Below are 21518 nucleotides of genomic sequence, written 5' to 3'. Positions count from 1 at the left end.
CCCGGCCGCCGTTCCGGCCGCCCCCCCGAGACCCTGAGGCCCGGCCGCCGTTCCGGCCGCCCCCCCCGAAGGACCCGACACATGGCCGCCATCACCCGGAGTTCCCCGCGCGGTCCAGGATCGTCGGGTCCCCACCCTCCCTCCCCTTGTCTGATTTTCTCCGGTTCTGCTCCCCTTTAGGACCGTCTGGAATTCGGTCCTTGAGGGGGGGGTTCTGTCACGGTTTGGTCTCTCTTCCTGTTTTAGTTTGAAGTTTCATGTTCCTTGTGGTCTTGGGTTAACTTCACTTCCTGCCTTGTCCTGTGATTGCCTGAGTGTTTCCACCTGTGTCCAATCACCTGCACCTCCCTTGTGTATTTAAGCCCTGTGTGTCTGTTGTCCCTTGTCGCGTCATTGTCTAACGTCAGTCATTGTTGGTGCACGTTCTTTTGGCTTCTGTTAGTTTTTTGTGTTGAATAAAAAGCACATTCCGGAAAACTGAATCCTGCATTTGAGTCCTGCCTGCCTTCTTCGACCTGCACCAGCTCGACCCATCTGACATTGTTGTGGATTTATTTGCACAGAAGCATGCCTCGGCATTAGATTGTGTATTATTAAATTAGTTTAGAGTACAAAACATGTGGCCGTAATAGCATTTCCACATCTGAGCTCACATAAAGCTGCCTTTGTAGTCAGCTGTGTGTTTGGGCTCAATGGAAACTTGGAGGAGACAGAATGCAATTGCATTTCAAAGGTGATAGGTGGAATGTGGGGGGGACCAATAGAGGCCCAGGAGGATCATTTGGGTTTAATTTTAAATTTTAAAAAACCTATGGGGACGAAAGAGAAATCACAACATTTAATTTAATTGGATGGACACTATTTGACACCTGAAGATGTAAATCTCTGTTAAGTAGATGTCAATAATGTAACTGCAGCCAAAGACACCAGCACATGCTGCAACAATGAATTTCATGAGCAGCAGCCCTCGACAGAGAGGCAGGTCATGTGTTCATTTTGCTCCTCCACCCTTCACCAGCTTGCAGCAGGGGGGGGGGGGGACTCAAAAGCCACATTTTACACCGACTAATCTGAATGCCCCGCGCGCCGAAGCTGCACGTGAACTGAAATGATGCGCCCCATTTCAATGTCAATATCAGAGAAATCCAGTGGCAGCCATCTTAGGTGTACCACTGCAGAGCGTGAGATTAAGGACGTGTCGCGCATCCTTCACCCTCTGTTCTTACCCTGCGTTCAGCACCGCGGCCAGCTCCGGGCGCGCGCCCGCGCGAGCCCCGCGTCCCCGCCTGCCTGGCAGAGAGAGGCCATCGCCCGCTCTCACAGAGAGAGAGAGAGAGAGAGAGAGAGAGAGAGAGAAAGCCGCTCTCCTTCCCCTCAGCTGTAGGCCACGCTACTCTCCCCCGGCCCCTCCCCTCCGCGCTCCTCTCACCTCCCCCTCTCACATCCGCAGCGGTGACTGGCCAATAAAACTCTGAAGATACGTAAGCATCGACGAGTGCTCGGCGCAGGCGGAGGAAGCTCTCAGTGTGAAGCAGAACCAACCTCTTCCAGCTCCACTTGTGCTGCTGACATCCCCCCCAGCCAGCGAGTAGCCTGCAACTAAGGGCCCAACCCTGTCTTGACTTTGGGCACATCTTCTTAATGACATCTAGGCACGGGTAAGACAGCCATCATCTGGCGGGGGGGGCGGGGGGAGGGGGGGGCATACATTTAAAAAACATTGTAAGTTCGGATATCGGTGGGGACGCATCGCCCTCTAGAGCAGGATGTTAGATCCATCGTCCAGCGAGGAGGAATCGGATGGGATAGTGGAGGAGGAAAGCAAAGAGGCGATGGCACCGCAGGCCGGAACCCGCATCTCTCCGAGCAGGACCAGCGAGAGCTCGGGCGGACTGGCGCCCAGCAGCAGCAGCCGCAGCAGCGCCCGTCCGACCAGCCCGAGCCCGTCGGCCGCCAGCGAGGAGAAAGAGGACCTGGAGAAGATGCAGAGGGAGGAAGAAGACCGTAAGAAGAAGCTGCAGTTGTATGTTTTTGTGATGCGGTGCGTCGCTTACCCGTTCAACGCGAAGCAGCCCACGGATATGGCAAGGCGACAGCAGAAGGTAAGGCTCCTCGGTGTAAATGCATGATTAATACCCACATGGTGACGAAATGCCTCCTTGCATATCCCAGATGCTGTCATTGATGACCTACATACGGTGGAGCACGGAGGAGGGGGGGTGGGGGGGGGGGGGGGGGGGGGGGGGGTTGGCCTATCCGGTAAACGCACGGATCCAGCACAGACCCGTTGAAACTACTTTGATTTTTGACGCAAAACGTTGAAATCCTCGGAGCATGACAGCATCCCATAAAGGCGCCGCGAGCTCCGGGTAGTGAAAGCACACATGGCAGGCTGCAGCAGGGCTGCAGACAGAGTGCAGTGCATGTGGCTCCAGAAACTAGCACATAAGTGAGATTAATCTCAGAGCCCGTGAATTGAAAGGGGGGTTTATTGTGGATGGCTATAAAAAAATAATGGCATTGTTCTTATTAGCCAATCACAGAATTCTTTTCTATAGGTATGCAGCTGTGATGTGGATAAAAACCTGCCTTCCTGGCGGGTGCCAAATTCTAACCCGTTTGCGCCAACACTTATCCCGTCAATTTGGCCACCAAGGTGACTTTTAGGCATAAACCTCTCGAGGAGGCTTGCTTAATGGCCCTTCTCCTCTGCAGAGGCTCCTATCGACTGGTTAATTATATAAACAATAAAATGTTTTTTTATTTTACTATTTTCTTCTGAAGGTCCTGCTTGTACGATAAGTAAACATAGTTTGTGTAAGAGACACGGCCTACATCCAGGCTTCACGTTGCTGCTGTGAGGCTCTAGTGACGTTGACGCCAATTTTGGGTCATGATGTCCTTACTCTCAAAGTCACCATTGAAAGGCTCTCCACCGAGGGAAGGTGAATTTGATTGGCCTCGGTTCCTTCTCCTTGATAATGTGCATTTGTACACCAACATGGTCCATCTGCAGTTTGTGTTCCAAAGCTTGTTGAGGCACAAATGCCGTTACAGATGCACACGATCAACACTTAGCTGCCTTTATATTGCTATATAACACGTGGCTCAACGAGACCGTGGTTTGTCATTGAGCAGAAGTGGCATTCAGCGTGGCCCTGGGATTCATTTAGCTCAGTTAAAATCACTCATCATCTATCGCTTTTGCAAGGAAACTGTTGCTTCTGTTTAACCTGCTGACAATTCCTCTTTCTCGTGCAGTTAAGCCATATGGTCTGAATTGTTTTCTGCTGACTCATACGAGTGCATGTGGGAGGCATACACGACGGTGTTTCTATTTGGTTGTTTGTAGTACAATTTCTTTTTTTAGGACTACTTAGTAAAGCACGATTATGCCTGGTAGCCTCAGTGGCCACAGACCTTTGGCGGCTGCTGAGTGAATATCCGGAAAAACGATCCAAGGCCTGCTGTCAGACCAGGAACTCAAAGTAGGTCCGTCACAGTCTGCCTTAGACTGACAAAATTAGCTGTGGTTTAAAACAATCCAATCAGAAGATATATATATATATACACGCATGTTTAACAACGCAGAACACAGTCTGACAGTTGTGTGCGTTTAAAGTGTCATAACAATGTACAATAGTCATTAATTGTTTGTAAAGGTTATTTATAACAAAATAAACCTAAGATATCCTCTCAACATTGGTCCAATATTTTCTCTGTAGGTTCCCCTGCACAATTTAATTTGTAGTCCTTTTCAAATTTCGGCTACTATAGATAAGTCGTCACACAAATATGTTCAAGCAATTTCTGTAATAAAAAGACTTAAAGGCCTCAGCGAGGCATGTGGAGTAGCTCCATGATAATCCGCAGTTGGAAGTTCTGGCACACAAAGTGCAGTGATGGGAAACAGGCCCGGCAGCAGAGCATGCAAGCTCCACTGCTGCTGCTCCTTGAAACGTACTGCTGTAACCTTGTGAAAGGGTAACACAATAGGGCAGTAACAGGCCTCCTTTTTGAGGGGCAGGGAAGTATTTTTTCCATCAGTCGAACATCGCTGTCCATCTGCTGGTTGAAGGTATTTGCATGTATTTGACTGGTCACAAGTGTTGACATGTAAGGCTAAGCGTCTTGCGAAAAACATGCACCGATCGGTGCCTCTTACTAAACATGTTGTAAATATATTTTGGAGGTCTAAATCGTGGAAATACAGCATCACAGTTGATGTCCGGATGTCCATGGCTCCCCTTCTTCATTTAGTGTGTACAGTGGAATGAAGTTATAGGATGATTCAGAAGGAAAGGCCATGATGCCAATGTCGGCCCTTTGCTTGTTTGTCACTTGTTTGTTTCTGACTGAAATGTCTCAAGAAGTATTTCATAGATTGCAACACATTTTCATTCGTGGTCCCCAAAGGATGAAGTCAACTTACTTTGGTGAACCCCCGACTTTACCTGACACCACCAGTAGTTCAATATTCCAACGTATCCACTGAAATGTCTCAAACAGTTATTATATGGATCGGCAAAAACTGTAATTCTCCAGGAGGATGAATCCTAATAGCTCTGTATCTTGTGACTTTTCCTTTAGTACTACCAGAAGGTTGGCATTTGGGATTTTGAGTCAAATTTGATTCCTTTGCTAGCACTCGTGTGCATAATCATAGCATTGCTAAGTCATGCACACGGCTGTCCTCTCAAAATCACAACCAAACTAAAACTGAAAAGCTCTGATATTGTGCAATGCAGTTTTGAATTATAGATGGAACAGAAGCAAACATCAGCACTCAAAATGCTGAAAATTCAATCCGATTACCCGAGCCCATATAGCTTCTACAGGTCACATTGAATGAGTATTTCTCAATTGAATAACATGCAGTTCAGGATTTTTTTCAATTAGAGAGAGCGATGTCCAGAAGATGTTCTGACCCAATCAACCCATTTGCCAGCAGGCCTCCTTAATAGACTGCCTCTTGGCTCAGCCTATTAATACTGCGCGGTATGGCCGTTGATACCCTGGGGGAGAGGAGCTGTGAGTTGTACTGCAGGTTGTGTGATGTGAATGTGAAGTACAGTGGATGGAAAACAGTGGTACCCGTGACACAGTGACGCGGTGGAGTTTGAAACGTTAGTGTTGATGCTGTTGAGATGTATTGTGCCCCGATGTCCACTGGCTTCATACAGACCGGGATACCTAGCGTGTTCTTCAGTTTGAACCGTAACAATTGTCTTGCAAATTGTTTTTAAAATTGTGCTTTATGAAAACGCACTGTGTTCGGAACTGCCATACAAGACTTGACTTGGAAAGATAAACTATATATCTAACCAGGACAAATGGTGCCAGATTAGAATACTGTTGAATGAATTTATATGAAAAAGAGTGAAATGTAAAGTTATCTTAAGGTCGCGGAGGTGTGTAGTGCATCAATTTAGACACCAGAGATTAGAAATACTTTACAAGATTATAGTCAATCACAGTGTCAAAATGCACATATGGACATATTCATTTAACCTTTATTCAGTGGATGAAGATGGTGATATCATTTATGATATGAACAAATGAGGAATCAAAACTGGAAGACAGAGCTCAGGAAGAGAGAGGATGATTAAACCGGCATCTTTGAAAGAGGCATAAATAAAATTAGTATTAAAAAAAAATCATAAGTATACCTTCCATCCAGAATATGTGCATTAAGGATTTTAATTACCAGCTCATTTACTGCATGGTTTTAAAAATCATAATGTATAGATTATTTCACTTTTGTCAATGCCCCTGATTTGTCCTGTCCACCTTGAACACAACCAGAGGACATTTGTGAAAGATTATATGTGACCAATGGAAATGGAAATATAGAGATAATTAAGGTGAATCTACTCAAACTCATTATTCCCACAAAACCCACAGTAATGTCGAAAAAAAGAGAGCAAAAGTAAACGTTCCTGTCTGTAGTTTATGAATGACATTAAACTAATTTGCATTCTTATGTAACATCTTAAAATAGTTTTTTGCCTGAAATGACAAGGGAAGCTTTGAGTTTACATCATAAAACAAGCGGATTGCTTCTGCGGAAGAATACGTCCCAGAATAAGTCCCAGATATCAAGGTGCTGCAGAATAACCGTGTTCTAGCAACGTTATTGAAGGTTGAAAGTGTTCATCAATGGTAGGAAAGTGCATTCTAAAAGGGTGACAGATGAAAAGCAGCAGGCAAAATGCCCCCTCACCTACAATCTGTGCAGCCAAGTGGAACGAATCCCAGCTCCACAAATTAAAAGTCTCCTCGGTCTGCATATGACCAGGAGGGGAGGCTAATATCTTATCTGTAACAATACCAAAATCTTTCTCAGGCACCCATCACATTTCAAATAAAACTGACTTGTGCATTTGAATAATCAAGTCATGTGATCTGATATTTGCACACAGGGCACACATCATTTACTAAGAAAAATACCTGCAGGAATGCAAATCTTACACTGCAGTATGCTTCCAAACGAATGTAGCCTACAATGTTTTGAGTTTCACGGTGGCATAATGTAAGAACAAAGATATCTTTTTGTATTCTAGCTTAAAAGCACATCTCACAAAGGGTCTTTTTCTCTCTCTAAATACAGTATTTACTTGTTCATTATCGTACAACCTTTGTCTCCATAGAGAGACTAGAGCTTGTCTGCGCTCCAAGGGGGCCTCGTAACTTGGGTAGGCAAATGTTAATAACCATCTACAGTTATCATCTGCTCAACTTTAATCCTGGTGGTACAGCACAAAAAGAGCCCCAAGCTTTCTGAAGGTCACACTCTGTGGACATGAAGCAGGATTGTCTGGTTATGAACTATTAATATGTCCTAATGCTGCATGCATGGGTTGAGACAGATTAATCTGCAGGGCTCCTGTCATCCTTTTTGTTTTGTTGCTATATAATCCCTTCATGCTCCCAATGCTGAACATTAATAATACTTAATAAAAGTAGAAATCCCGAGCAAGTACATGGAAAATGGAAATTTTACATTAGCATCTATGGTTTGTAAAGCAACTGGAAGAGAATTAAGCGTTAACAACATTCAAACATTCAAGCATCATGTCAAAAACATCAAAACCCTTAATTGATTGTCCTATAGTTACAATACATTATCATCTCAATCAACTAATTAATCAATCAGCTAATGGTTCCAACTCTCAAAAACATGCTGCTGATATTTACAGCATAATAAAACAGCTGGGTTTACTTCCCGCCAGATGATAACATTAACAACATTACATTACATTGTGTCTTTGAAGCGTCAGTAGGTGCTAAAGTCGGGCGGCTGCTGGAGACACCTCAAATGGATCAGTGTGTGCGTTGTGTTTTCATGTTCTTCTCAAACTGTTATAATCACAAACGTTTTTGGTGCACTGTAATTGGGACATTTCCCCCCCTCATTATGAGATAGTGTTCTCTTATTGTTATAAAGGGTTTTTTATGTATGGGAGTTATAGTCAGTGGGCATTCAAACGTTGATGAACTTTCTTTATTCAACACAACATGGGGATGTGCTTGTGTTTTGAAAGTTGAATCAAGGTGGGCAGCTGTTGGTCAGGTGTCTTTGTTTAAATGCGCATGGTTGTGTGTCACAGGTTTCTCTATTGAAAAGTAATCAACACCTCTATCTGTTTCAGAGGGCATTTGTATTCTTCTCATTCAAAATGAAAGAAAAAGCATTATCTGCCCATACACCAACGCTGCAAGAAAATAATAATATGTAAATAGGGAGATAACAACTGAAACCAACAAACGCATTCATTCCTTTTTCTGCTCTCCCTTCACAATATATAGCAAAGTTATACTTTCATGTCAGGTCTGGTACCAGGCAAGTATATCGTTATATGAAAAAGTTGCACAATGCCTTTTTTGCTCCAGAAGGAGAAATTTGATAAAATATCAAGTGATTGCACTTCAGTGTTGTTTATTTCTGAAGAATAACAGATTGAGAACAAAATAAATCTGTTGGTGTTGAGTTGCGAAGCTTATCAAATGACATGTGATGTGTAGGCCGCTCCTCGTCTCTAAGGCTCGCAGAGCTAAGCATTGCTACCACCTCAACACACCCAAATATCCCATGGAACTGTCGTCACTGGAGTTGCATCGTGAGAATGCTGAAATATTTTGAACATACACAGTACGTATGTTCTTGAAGAGAGTTACTGAACTCTCAAGGAAATAACATGTTTGAAATGTCTTATTAATGTAAACTGTGTGGTCTCTTTCCACTACTTTTCAAGCACGTTGCTGTTATACTCACAATTAAAGACAAAGATAATCCATTTTAAAGCAGAGTGAGTGAGAGAGATTCATTACATGAAGGGAAGAAGAGAGTAAGTGATTTGTGATGGGATGGTGGAAGGAAAGGATTTATATCTTATGATCTTGATGATCTTGAGTAATGAACCAGCATCACACAGAGATACCAACCCACATTATGCCTTGTGTACTCTACTCTTGTACTGCTCTGCAGTACTGTTAGCCATTTCGGAGAAACACTAGCACACTAGCACACAAGGACACAACAGATAAACACAACATAGGACATTTAGAATATAAAAATGTGCTTCTGACCATCTGATGGGTGAAACGCTACACCAAAGGAAACCTAACAATGCCAAAAAATCTATAAAAAGTATTTTAAACTAAAAGCAGACATCCCAAACAAAAGACTCCCACATCAGTATTTCAAGTGAAAATGTATCGGTTTGATTGTTTTTGACTTACTTGATGAAATTGGTTCCATTGACCACATTCTATCTGTATGGAAGTTAACATTTCGTGAGTGCCTTCTAGGTTAAATGACGCCAAAGGCTTATTTTCTGTTCCACAACTGAATGAAGCACAATGCCGAACCAGCTGAGCTGTGTGGCTGCTGCCTGTGAGTTGGTGGCGTGACACTGGATGTCTGTCACAGAGGGGGGGGGGCGTATGGCGGGTCGTGAACGCTGTGTGTTCTGCTGCACGTATCTGCAATGCTACAGCTCCCGAAAAACGTGTGTGAAGGCTGGATGTACGCAGCCTCTCTGCTGTGTGTCGAGCTCTGTCCCCCCGCACACGCACCTGGCTGTTTACAAGCCCGATGGAGTGGTATTTACTCACACAACGCAGTGTGTGTGTGTGTGTGTGTGTGTGTGTGAGAGAGAGAGTCTGCCGTCAGAACAAATCTACGTGAGCGTGTCTGGTTGAAGATAATAGTTTGGGCACCTGCCTTTGTATAATTGTAGTTTTTGGACCTCGTCAGCACACAATGCTGGTGCTGTGTGTTTGACGAGGTCTGTTGCTGTTAGATTTTGTGCAGCTGTCATGCTCTCGTATTCCTGTTTACTCAGATATGGGCCGGTGGTGTCATCTGCAACATGACTGAAATAGGCTTTGCCCGGCCGAAAGGATTCAACAGTACCATGTTTGCTGAACAACAACAGCAGCATTAGTAGGCTGCTCTCTGCTGAGCGAACAGACGTAACCTCACTTTGACATTTAGTTTGCATGATATTCTTCCATCATCACTTTGTAGATTTGATCTCATGGAGGTAAAGTGAACTCCTCTTTTTATATTCAGAAGCGTGTGTATCCTGAACATTTTGATGGTTGGTCTCTTCATTGTAAATAAAATTGCATGTTAAAGCCTAATTTTACATACACAAATTACATTTTAGATTGAGTTATTTCCCTAGTCCTTACCCCAACAAGCATCCCTTTGGTCTAATTCTAATGAACAGTTAAAAGTTATTCTTATATATTCTATAAAAGGATGATTACAACCTAAACTACAGATATTGACCAAAGAATTGAGTTGAAATGTAATATTTGGTTTAAGGGATAATTACTAAAGACAAGCTATTGACATGAGGCGGCTAAAAATGGGCAGATTTGACATTAAGATGGTAAATATACATTATTTTTTTAAAGATTATAATTAGGTTAAGCTTCTCTTTTATATTGTACCATCTATATACTCCACACTGTTTATTAAATAGGGATATGTGGGAAATTATAATTTTATATTTTTAAATTTTAAAAACATACAAACAATATAATGTTGCTGAACATAGTTTTTAAAAACCGTTAATTGTTCAACAGTGTCTTGACTGTTGAATCAGTCACCACCACACCTTTTATCAATTAATCCATAGTCATTCTGAACTGTAATAAAGTTACTGTACATCAAGCCAATTCAATGCCTATTGATATGTGAAGGTGATTAATGTCACTGGCCACCTTATACCGAGCCAATGAATCACGATGTAACTCTGCAATCTTGATAAGAGCCGCGGAGCAAAAATCAATGAGAGCAAAGCAGGAAAACCAGGAGTCTGACAATACTGATGAAACCCGCATTTTCTCTCATTCATCAACTTGGTTACTAATCAACACAGTTCGTCAATCAGTAGTGAAACAAAGAGCATGCAGAACTGAAATTTATGAATATTTTATGCGGCTGAGATTTACATTTAAACTTTGCTTTGTACTTCTGTGTCAGCTCACTCACACACTCACACACACATTCTCGTTTTTCATGACTTCTGGGGATATTATAATGACTTCGTCCTCACCCTAAATCTAACCATACCCCACCGTTAAACCAAGTCTCCCCCTATTACATTATGTAGACACACAATTGTTCCCGTTCTGTCCCGTAATAAAGGCGGGTCTCCACAGTGTCACCATGTTATCAGATTTCAGTCCCCATAAGACCGGTTAAACACGACGACACACACAAACACACACGACGAGTGGTGTGTCGTCACACAAAGTCAAATCGGCTGAGATAAAACTGTCACCAGAACCATAATTATTTGCATTGACCTTTCTTGGTAAAACCTTCAGGTAAAACATAAATGTGTCGGATGACTGCCAATACCCTGAAGCTTATTTTAATTTTTTGTGATAATATTATCCTTTTCCTTCTTTCCACTGGAAATAAATAACTTGTATAACCATCATTTTATAGATCTCACAGCCATGTCTTACAATTATTGCTAATTTATTTATCTAAACCCAAAAGATATTTGATTTAATCTATCAAATCATCACATTTGAGAGGCTCCAGCTTTAGCTTGAAAAATGAACTAAATGAATTGATCTATTATCACAGTTGCTTATTTATTATTGGGTAATTATTCACTAATTATGGCGCCTCAACAACATGCATTGAACCTGATGAGTGATGAGTGATCTAGTCATCCCCTTCTGGACGCTATAAACCGAGAGGCAGTCGCCATTTGCCAGAGTTTCTATTTAAGAAAGCCACAATGACCTCTGGTCTGTTGGTGGAAGTGTTTGCTTTGCCCGAAAACATTTCGGTCACCTCGGTTCAAGTCGGCTTTTGTGCCTTTTTTCAAAAGCCCGGCAGCAGCAAAAACCGTCTCAGTCTATTCCTCACTTTATTACCCATTTCGTTCTCTATGTTGGTGACTGTAGCTCTTTAAGCCTGAGGAGATATACAGACATTTTCCTCCTATTTTTTCCTTTTATTTAAATTGTTGATCCTATGAAATCCATCCTCAGTTTCACTCCTGAGCTCTCAAATATTTTATTTTTTTTTGGGGGGGGAGGAGTTTTTTTCCTTTCAGAAGGGTCCAAGGACAGGATGTCGTACGCTGTACAGACTGTAAAGCCCGTTCAGAAACAAAATTGGCCAACCTTGATTGCACCAGAATTAAATAGGAAACACATTCTCATCATTAAAAGTAAGGGAAGTTGAATAAGTAAATGTTACTCTGAGCTGTGTCTCATATTCCTTATGTTATGAAAGGCAATGCAAAGTGAAAACTGGGTGCTGTATTTATTCTTTGACCCCTGAAACCAAGGACGAGCATATCAACTTCCTGCTCTGAGAGTCTCTGTAGACCTGATTTATTTGCATACCAGCGTAAATATTCACATGTTTGCTCAAGGATGTTCCTTGAGAACGGCGCTCTTTACAAATGGCAGAGACGGTCGACACCTTCTCTTTATCGCACATCCACGGTTGCTATAGCGAATGCGAATAAACCTGAAACCTTGAAACAGGAGTACACGTATTGATCTCTGATGTTGTTGATGTGCCGTTGGGTGCATCTTTTATGTTTGGACATCAAGTGGTGCATCATCCTGAGAGTCACTGATTCCTTGTCATCGTGAATCAGGAAAGGTAGGACTGGCCTATTCGGTGATTTGTGAGGCTTTGCAGTGAGTATTTAGTGTAAAAGAGATAAAGAAACCTGGCGTGTGTTTGTCTAGTTTCTACCTCTGCATTCTTGTGCACCTTTTAAACTCTGACAGAGAAATATCATCTTAAATGAACTCCTGATTTTCTAAACATTACTAGAGGGGGTGTTTGAGTAATATGATGGATGCACAGATGGTGTTGGTGTCTAACACACATGGTGGGGGATCAGAATAATACTTGAAAAAGTCAACTTTTACCTTGGCCAATGCATTTTCTTTTTCAATTTACTGTGTTGGTGGCTACAAAATACCTTCAAAGACCGAAGCTTGTGACTGAGTTCTGGCTAAAGCGTATCGGTACAGTGCAACACGTGTGGAAACTCTCACCAGAGATCAGAGGGAAGCTCCATGGCTGCTTATATTATCTGCTAAAAAACATAACCTCTGCTTAATCATATTTTACCACTTACCCAGTCGGATGAGTACCTAGGCACTTGGGTATTCCTTATTGTTGAGCTCTGCTTTGGGTATAAACTAAAGTATGATACAATTTAATATAGTTTATCTGAAGATGGCACTAGATGAAAAAGCAAGTTATTTTAACCCTTCCTCAGGGTGGGGGTGTCTGCACTAAATCTGAGTTCATGACAATGGTGGAAAGGGTTGAAAGTTTTCCTGTTTAAGCGGCAGTAATGCATGCTCCGTATCAGACTCATTTGATTATTATGAGGCGCTTAGAGCATTTGAGCTGCTGGTCCTTCGCATTAGTACACAGATGATTTGGTTTTGGCACTTAGTAGGACTGCTTCCCTGCCACCTGCGTACCTTCAGATAAAAACATCGTAAATGCAAGAGTAGTTTGAGGAAACACTACAGGGATCACACGTCACACCTGGCCAGGGAGAATATCCTGAGCTTTAGGGCGCTTCTTGAGAAAAAGGGATTTTTTGGCAACTCTGCTCGCCCCGGAATAAGTGACTGAAATGGGTTGATATAATGAATGAATGAAATATTATTTAAACAAATGTCTTACCCTGGCTTTAATGCTGAGTCGACCTCTCTTTGCCCTTGCTTCCACAGATTACCAAGCAGCAGCTCCAGCAGACCAAGGATCGTTTCCAGGCCTTCCTCAATGGAGATACGCAGATTGTGGCAGATGAGGCATTCATCAATGCCGTGCAGAGCTTCAATGAGGTGCCAACAAACTACAACCACAGCAGCACATTTACACACATTTTGTTATTGAAGAGCAGGGACGTGATGCTTTCAAATTAACTACTTAACAAAAAACGCATCATTTATTTTGTGTGTGCTTTTAGGGGATCAACATTTTTTTTAATCGTAAGTGCACAATATCCTCTGGATTGGTTCAGCGGTGGATTTCAAAACAGAAACAACCAGCTTTCAGTGTACTTTTTTTTTTTTTTTAAAGCACTTATCGGTTGTCGTGCTATTCCATGTGAAAATCCTTCCGTTCGGATGCCTGAGTGGTAAAATGGTGGCTGAAGCTTTTCACTGCACAGATTATGAGTCAGAGCATGTGGCTGACACAGCTATCTTCACCGAGCTCACTTTTCATTCTGCAAATAAAAAAAGAGTCATTATTAACGCGCACACAGTAAGAACGGCATCGCAGAGAGTGGAATACGTTGAAGGCCAAATCCAAGACGGGAAAAAAAGGACAGCCACCACGAACATCTGGAGTATGAACCATCAGGAAAAAACACATATGTGTGGAAGTTAATTACAGGATGTACTGTATGTGACAGTTTCTGGAGATTTGGTTTATTTTGTCATATATTTAATATTTCTATGCATGTATACAATTAGTCTACACTTTTGAATGCGGTGTTGTGGCCGTCAACAGAATTGTGGTAATTATATTTATTGTTGGTCTTTTTTTGTCACATCAAAGTCCTTAATAACGCTTCATATTCTAACATAATAATCAAAAAGTCGCACTAAATGTTGCGGTGGGGGAATGTGCGAACCAGCATGTTATTAATTTCAGCCTTTAAATGTGTTCAATCCTCTGAGACACACTGTGCCGGTGCGTCGGTAATGTACCAGTGTGCTGAAATGTTTCGGCTCCGTGGTCGTTGCCTTTTTGCCATAATGGACGCTAAGAACTAAATGTGACTGTCAAAGCGACAAAGCGATCAGCTCTGGTTTTTACTCCACTTGAGGCTGTCAGCATACAGCCTCGCCCATCTCTGTCCCTGTTAGGCTGTCATTTAGCACGAGGCAGAATGCAGCTTTGAGTCACGGCTTTACATACATGCCGCTGATTTATCATTTCCCCCAATTAACAAGAACAGTTTATTCTGCTGGAGACAGAATGGTACAGAATAGCAGAACAGCTATTATGATTATGAAATTGTTTGAAAAGTCTTTGCAACTGCAATCCTTGAGCCTGGTGTCTATCGCCCTGCAGGTGTTCCTGAAGAGCGACCGCGTGGCGAAGATGGTCCAGAGTGGCGGCTTCTCGGCCAACGATTTCAGGGAAGTGTTCAAGAGGCACATCGAGAAGCGCGTCCGCAGCCTCCCGGAGATCGACGGCCTGAGCAAAGAGACGGTGCTCAGCTCCTGGATGGCCAAGTTCGACACCATCTACCGCGGCGACGAGGATCCGCGCAAGGCGCAGCAGCGCATGACGGCCAGCGCGGCCTCCGAGCTGATCCTCAGCAAGGACCAGCTGTACGAGATGTTCCAGAACATTCTCGGCATCAAAAAGTTCGAGCACCAGCTGCTCTATCAAGCCTGTCAGGTGAGATCTGGGGCCCGTGTGTGACAGAAGGGTTTCCGTGTGTCGGTGGGCGGATATTTTAATAAAGTAGCATTGACTTTCTTTTCACTCTTAACACAATAAAAGCATCTTTTTCGTGGTTACAATAGGGGCAGCAATGGTATTATGGATCTGGAGTGAATGGGTTAGGAGCTGTGAAAATGTGTTGTTGTTTAACAGATAATTCGATTCCAGCAGTTTCAATTGTGAATTAGTTATTAATGAGGTTTAATTAAACAAAATAACAATTTGCTGCCTCCAGCTACTTTTAAGTCAGTTTTTGTTGCTTTTAAATAGATCATTGAAATTTGGATATACTCTATATATTAATATATATGAGACAAATATTTAACAATGATCACACTTTTATTGTATCATTTGGTTTGATGACTTGATTAATCAAAACTGACCCGAGTTGATGATTTAATGACCCAATTTATATCTTTGTTTATTAGTGTCTACCAAATACAAGATACCAATATTGTTGAGTTTAATGGACATATTTTAAAAGTAAATGTCTCCTCAAGATATATCTCTTGATTCCAGGCCAGCGGTGCTTCACTGTGAAGAAGATATGTTTAGATTGGAGACGGATAATGGTGGACACAGGGGGCTCGTGTCAGACATAACTCTCCTTCCCTTGCTGTCTTTGTGCTTTACTGCTCTCTGTGGGAATGCCGAAAGCCACACTAACGTATTCTTTCTTCAAGAGGTTGATTAGAATTCTCCCCACGAGAGGATTTGGGGGAGGAATTGACATATTTACATCTGCTCATCATTTAATGCATAAGAAAACCTACCTCTTAATTTAATTTAGATCCAAAGGGCCCACCTCTTGGAAGCCAGTGTGTTTTAAAATGCTGAATTTCTTTGGACCAGGCATCATCCTTCTTCCAACAGTTGCTAATATGCTGTATAAATCTGGGCAGATGGCACGAGGTGCTGTTAAACAAATTAGATTTTTCAAATGTCTCCGTTGGCAAAGTTTAATAAGGGCACCGTTCTGCAGAGTTTTCATCCGTTAGATGCTTTTATTGCTGGGGTGCCATACATCACCTCTGAATCCACTCTGCAGTTTTCTTCCCAAGCCTTTGAAGATGCTTAACCTAGTTTTTCTTAATGTGCTGGCAGCAGAGTTGTTAGTATCCTGTCAGAAATCTGCATGCAGAACATAATAAAATAACGCCTCACAGACCTCACAGAGCAACAAAAAAGCTCAATACTGCACAGCAATGCAGATTTGGGGAAGACAAGTAGGTAACAATAGGACACAAATTTAGGTTATAGTTGCGAAAAGGGGACATGTCTTTAAAATTGATCACACAAACAGAATACACATTTCTATTTTGGCTTGTTTTCCTGCTGTTCTTTCAGTTCTCTCTCTCTCTTGAATCTATCACACTGTACAGATGTATCTCCTCAGTGGGCCAGCAGCAGCATCCATATATACCAGACTAGACAATGGAGTCCTCACACAGTCAGCATGGGCTCAGGGTTGCTGGGATTTGATAAAAAGGTTTTCATGGATTGGCTGGGAGTCGGAATCACGTTTTTTTTTCTTTCTCTCTTATCACCGGGGATTTGCATTTTTTGTAGTTACATCCAAAGAAAGAATTGCTGCTCTATTCCGATCTCATGGCGAAACAAATGCAGCCGCTGGAAATGACGGACTGATTCGACTGGTACGGCCAGCGACTGCAGCAGCCAGACTCTGATTGTGCGACCTGATGCCTGCACTTATTTAGCCAAAGTGTCAAAGAAATGTGCTACGCGTGACTACGTAACAAAGCCGTTTTTCTCAAAACCACAATTCTATAAACTATAACATTTTCTAAAATAAAGAGAAATCCCTGGCGGTGGTAAAGTTTATTTCTAGTTCAAGGGACAGTGGTGCAACTGTCTAGACGAGAGTCAAGACATTCAATGAGCATATGAAAAGATATTCTGCTTCTTACAAATCCTTTAAGCAAATGTGACTTTACTATACAAACATTTTAATGAAAGTACGGCGCGCTCTGAACAGTGTGCATCCAACACGCCAACACATTCCAACTTTCCGCTTCTTATTGAGGATTTGTCATCCTTACTTTGACAAGTTTATTAGTGTGCTTGTTAAGTAATGAAAGGAAATAATGAATCCCGGAAATTCAATTAAATAATTCATTTTTATCAAGAACATTATGTTGATTTTCTGCAGGGAAGAATGTGTAAATGTTTGGTTTGCTGCAATGCGAGTTTATGATTTATTTGAGTAAGTAAGACATTTCATTGGCCTATATTTATTTATCATCAAGTGGAAGTGGACTTCTATATAACTTGATAACTTGAATATTATCACAATTGGCTTGAGAAAGCATTTTCGGATACTTCCATTGTTAAGGCAAGTTACTCTGTCCACTGATATTGACCCGTCTGTTGGATCTATTTTGTCTCCAGAAGCCTGAAACATCATAGATGGTAACGGCCACCACTACTGTGTGATATGAGTTGGCTGTGACATTTCAGACCTTATTTTTGTGTTGAAAGTCAGATGTATTTAAAGAGAACGGACACGGCATTGTACGCTATTCACTGCTATGAAAGTAGAGCCAGCGTTCTACTTGCTTTTAGCACCTAGCACCTCTGCTGCTTTTCCAAAATAAGTAATGTTGCATTGAATTTGGAGATGCTTCATCAGCTGGTTGTTTTCTGGTTCATCAGATCTAGACACTATTGCTGATATATCGCACAGCATTGTGGGTCATAATAGCCAGAGAGGCACACTGGCTAATACGTGCAATGGATGCAATGAGACATCCTGATTTTAGCACGTTGCATTTCATAAATAATTTATTGAGAATAACTAAATGTTGTTTTTTCTGTCAGGCTGTATATCAGAAGGGCGGGACAGAATTCTTTGAGTTTGCTTCTGGTGAGCGCACCTGCCAGCGTCAGGGGTGATGAGGTCACTGCTTCATTTGTGCATTCACTCACCCGCTAGCTAGTGTGTTCCTGCTGTCGTCAACTCGGTGCCATGTTTGGATGATGAAACTTTCTATTAATGACTATGAATTATATAATTACTTTCTCAATGATGTCCAAAAATAGCTGTATCATAATTATTCACATCCCAACATAACATATATAGATTATTTAGCAGTCTTATTTATTCACAATTATTACATTATTAAATGATGAGGAAAAGCGTTACTTAAAATCAGCTAATGAACCATCTCATCGATTATTTCAATATTTGATTATTTTTTTCTGTGTTGAATCGTTGATATTTATTCACACCAGAGGACTCCCAATTATTCACTCATTTCAAATGGCTGATTAAATTCCTGAAGCCTGATAGTGAAAGTAAGCTATGCACACACAGATGAGAATGAGACCCCCCCCCCCCCCCCCCGCAACCCTAACCCTAAAACACACACACACACACACACACACACGCTGGACTGTAAATCACGTCCTGCCCCGCTGCGTCCCAACTGACACACCGCACTCAAATCTGCTTTCCCTCACACAGGCTTCGCGGCAGACCCCTCCCTCCCTCTCCTCTAATTTAATTTATCTTGTCAGCAACTGTTAGTTGGGAAATGAGGCCTGAGCTCTTCCTGGTTTAGCCTGTAGCTGATATAATTGCGTAATGGAGCCTCTTCACTGCACACAGCATTGGGAGAGGATGAAAGCATCTCCCATGTTGGCTTCTCCACCTCTTAGCTGGAACAACAAAAAAAAAACAGTGGTGCTGAAAAGCAACGTGAGGTTTGGAATCTGGGAAATGCAAATTCTAGGGGAGGATGCCCTTTCCCACCCCCCCCCCCCCCCCAATCATTTTAAGATGATCCCTTATGCAGATATCATCTGCAAAGTTAGCTGATGAGTGGGAATCAAAAACGGCTAAAATAAGTTGTGTGCTGTAAATTCTAAAAACATATGTTGAACTGAAGGGAAATGTTGAGTCTGTTGATAATATTTTCAGTTAAATTAACTTTGAATTTAGCATTCAACAAGACCAAGAGACAGAAAATATCAAAGCTCCGCACTAGACTGAAGAGGTTTCTCAAAGTTGATTAAAAAGTTAGAGGTTGAGAAAGAGAATTATTCAGAGCATCAACTCTTTAATACATTTCCTAATTAGTATGTCGCTGCACCCTCAGAGTAGCTTTCTTTCTCAGTACACACTGTTTTTTAAATTCACGCGGTACGTACACGGAGAGGCAGCCTGAATATAGAGCAGCTGCTTCAATTCCTCCAGGTCCCGTCCTGCACCGTTCTGTCTGCGCAGCCTTTGTTCTCTTCAAGAAACCGCCCAAGGCCGGCTGTGTTATCTGCTGCTCACGTCTCAGCATCCACCTGGATATCTGTCTTCAGCTGTGCTGTTAACTACCCGTCGGCTTCCGCTCCGTCACCTTTAACCTGCAGTCAGCTCGGCAAGCGGGGGGGCGGCGTCACCTTTGTTTACCTGCAGCGTCGCTGTCGGGTCCTGTAACGCAGAGCAAAACGTCCATTTTAGCCAGCTTTTTTTTTTTTTTAAATTATATGAGATTGCCTGTTCACCTACATCATGCCTGTGGGCCATTGACAACAGTGACCTTTCAGTAGCTGTAGGCCTGATAAGACTGGGTCGCTGCGGGGGGGGGGGGGGGCTCTGTGTGGGGTGACGACCGCTACAGTGGTTCACGCAGACACTGACCTCCAGCTCCACCACTGGGGGCCACTTGCTTTTCCCTCTCGTCAGGAGAGAGACGGAGAACAATGGAAGAAACTTGCCCCCATCCCCCCCTTCACATTACATGCTTCAGAGTCACCCCCCCCTCTCATGTTGGCCATTTTGCAGGCAAGCTGCAATCGGCACACAGTCACAATGACGGAGATGATCTGCCGCTGCAGTGTTTAGTTTTGCTGAGGCGCGGCAGTCTTTTTTGCGTCTCTTGTATTTTTTTTTGTGGGGGGGTGGAGGGGGGGGGGGGGGAGAGGCCCGTGGACGAGACCGTAAAAAAATGCATCGTCAGACACACGACTAGCCAAGCTGCCCGGATTTCCAGGCACGGCCGTGACAGATCTTTCGGGGCGGAGGCGCGTGTCACACAGTCGCTGGCACCGCGGTCCAGAGGCGCCCCGGAGCCCCGGCGTTTTGACAGGTCGCCGCCGACCGCCAGCAGCGGCGCTAAGGGAGACATTCGTGGGGGCCCGGCTCGGGCAGGAACGCAATCAGGATCCGTCACACTTGTGCTTGAATGTGACAATAGAAAGAAAAAGGAATAAACTAGTGTGTGGGACTCCCTGCCACAGGATGCTCAGCACCGCTGGAGTGTCACTGTGTGGCAGAGCAGTGCTTTGTAACACTGGGCTGCGAGGGCAGACATTCTGCTGCAGCTGGTGGCGACGTCTGATTACGTGCTCTACTAAACAGGAACTCTGGGTTATGCAGCAGGGTGGCTGCTCAGTGGCCGCCACTGGTAGCACACTGGACTTTGATGGTTTCACACCGACTGTCCTCCACTCGCGACGCCATCTGGCTGACATCGTTTCATCGTGTTCACGTCAGTGGATCAGAATCAGTTACGGAACGCAGAAAAGTCCACATCGTCTGAATGTCTGAAAGCGCAACAGCAAAAAAAGAACGCTCCTCCGCTTGGGATTATGATGCCCATCATTTTTATTTTGTATGTGTTATAAGCAGTCATTCGTATCTCTCATCCGGTTTTTTGTGTGTTACTTTGCTTCTTCACCCCCCCCCCTCCTCTCCCCCAGTTAACGGCTGCTCTGTGACTTCAGCCCATTCTCTCTTAGAAAGAATTGCTGCAAGGGGCAGAGAATCAATAGAGTAAAGCCTGAAAGACGAGGCCTGTTAATGTTAAAGGATTGGGTGAAATACCACGAGGCACAGAAAGGTCAGCTGTGGCACGCGTCCAAGCAGCGGGGGGGGGCAGAGCAGTTTTCAAAGATAGATCAGGTTCTCTTGTGGTATTTTCCTCCTGCTTCGTAACCAAAAAATTAAGATTTAACCTCGTACTGATTCATTCATTAGAATTTTGTTTGCCTGGAAGATCACGCTGTTCTGCAAGTTTCAGTTTAAATATATTATTCCATATTCCAATATTATTCCTCAACTATTTCCCCCATGAAAACAATAGCATCGGATTTCCCACAATTGTAAGGACTCCTTTGTGTAAACCTTAATATAGCATAACAAGGGATAGTATATTTTTACATTTACATCGATGTGTGTAAATGTTCGTGACGTTTCAGGTGCAACTGTGCTGCAGATAATGGTGACTGGTGAGTCACGTCATCGCATTTGACAAGAATGAGACGTTTTGCCTGAGACAATAACTAAAGGACGCTGGAGCAGAAAGCAGGAGAGATACATCAGCCCTCTCTTCTTTTTCCCTGTGTCAGCTAATAAACAACTCAGATTTATTATTATTGATGTGAGGATGACATGAATGTCACTGCTTTCCATTACTCCAGGGCAAAAACCAACTTCTTTCTCCGTGCTCTGCCATTGGATTTTCATCATGCTGATTGAAATGAAAAAAAGAGAGAAATTCCAAACACTTTCTGAAAAGACATC

At 43.0% G+C, this 21518-nt stretch overlaps 1 protein-coding gene across 6 annotated transcripts in view; it reads left to right on the top strand.

Moving 5' to 3' along the window:
* The first annotated feature begins 1448 nt into the window (after positions 1-1448).
* The window catches only part of cadpsb (Ca2+-dependent activator protein for secretion b), a 52586-nt gene continuing 32516 nt past the window's right edge, over positions 1449-21518 (top strand). For 4 of the 6 annotated variants that reach the window (XM_037448261.2, XM_062564074.1, XM_062564073.1 and 1 more), the window contains exons 1-3: positions 1450-2102; positions 13249-13362; positions 14603-14935. In XM_037448261.2, the coding sequence (XP_037304158.1) occupies positions 1767-2102; positions 13249-13362; positions 14603-14935 (783 nt within the window). In that variant the 5' untranslated portion in view covers positions 1450-1766. Of the gene's footprint in view, positions 2103-13248; positions 13363-14602; positions 14936-21518 lie in introns of all 6 variants that reach the window. The other 2 variants (XM_037448255.2, XM_062564071.1) reach the window with 1 other exon arrangement.

This window comes from Pungitius pungitius, chromosome 8 (genome assembly GCF_949316345.1).
Source record: "Pungitius pungitius chromosome 8, fPunPun2.1, whole genome shotgun sequence".
Lineage (NCBI taxonomy): Eukaryota > Metazoa > Chordata > Actinopteri > Perciformes > Gasterosteidae > Pungitius > Pungitius pungitius.
This window is presented reverse-complemented; position numbering and strand designations above follow the sequence as displayed.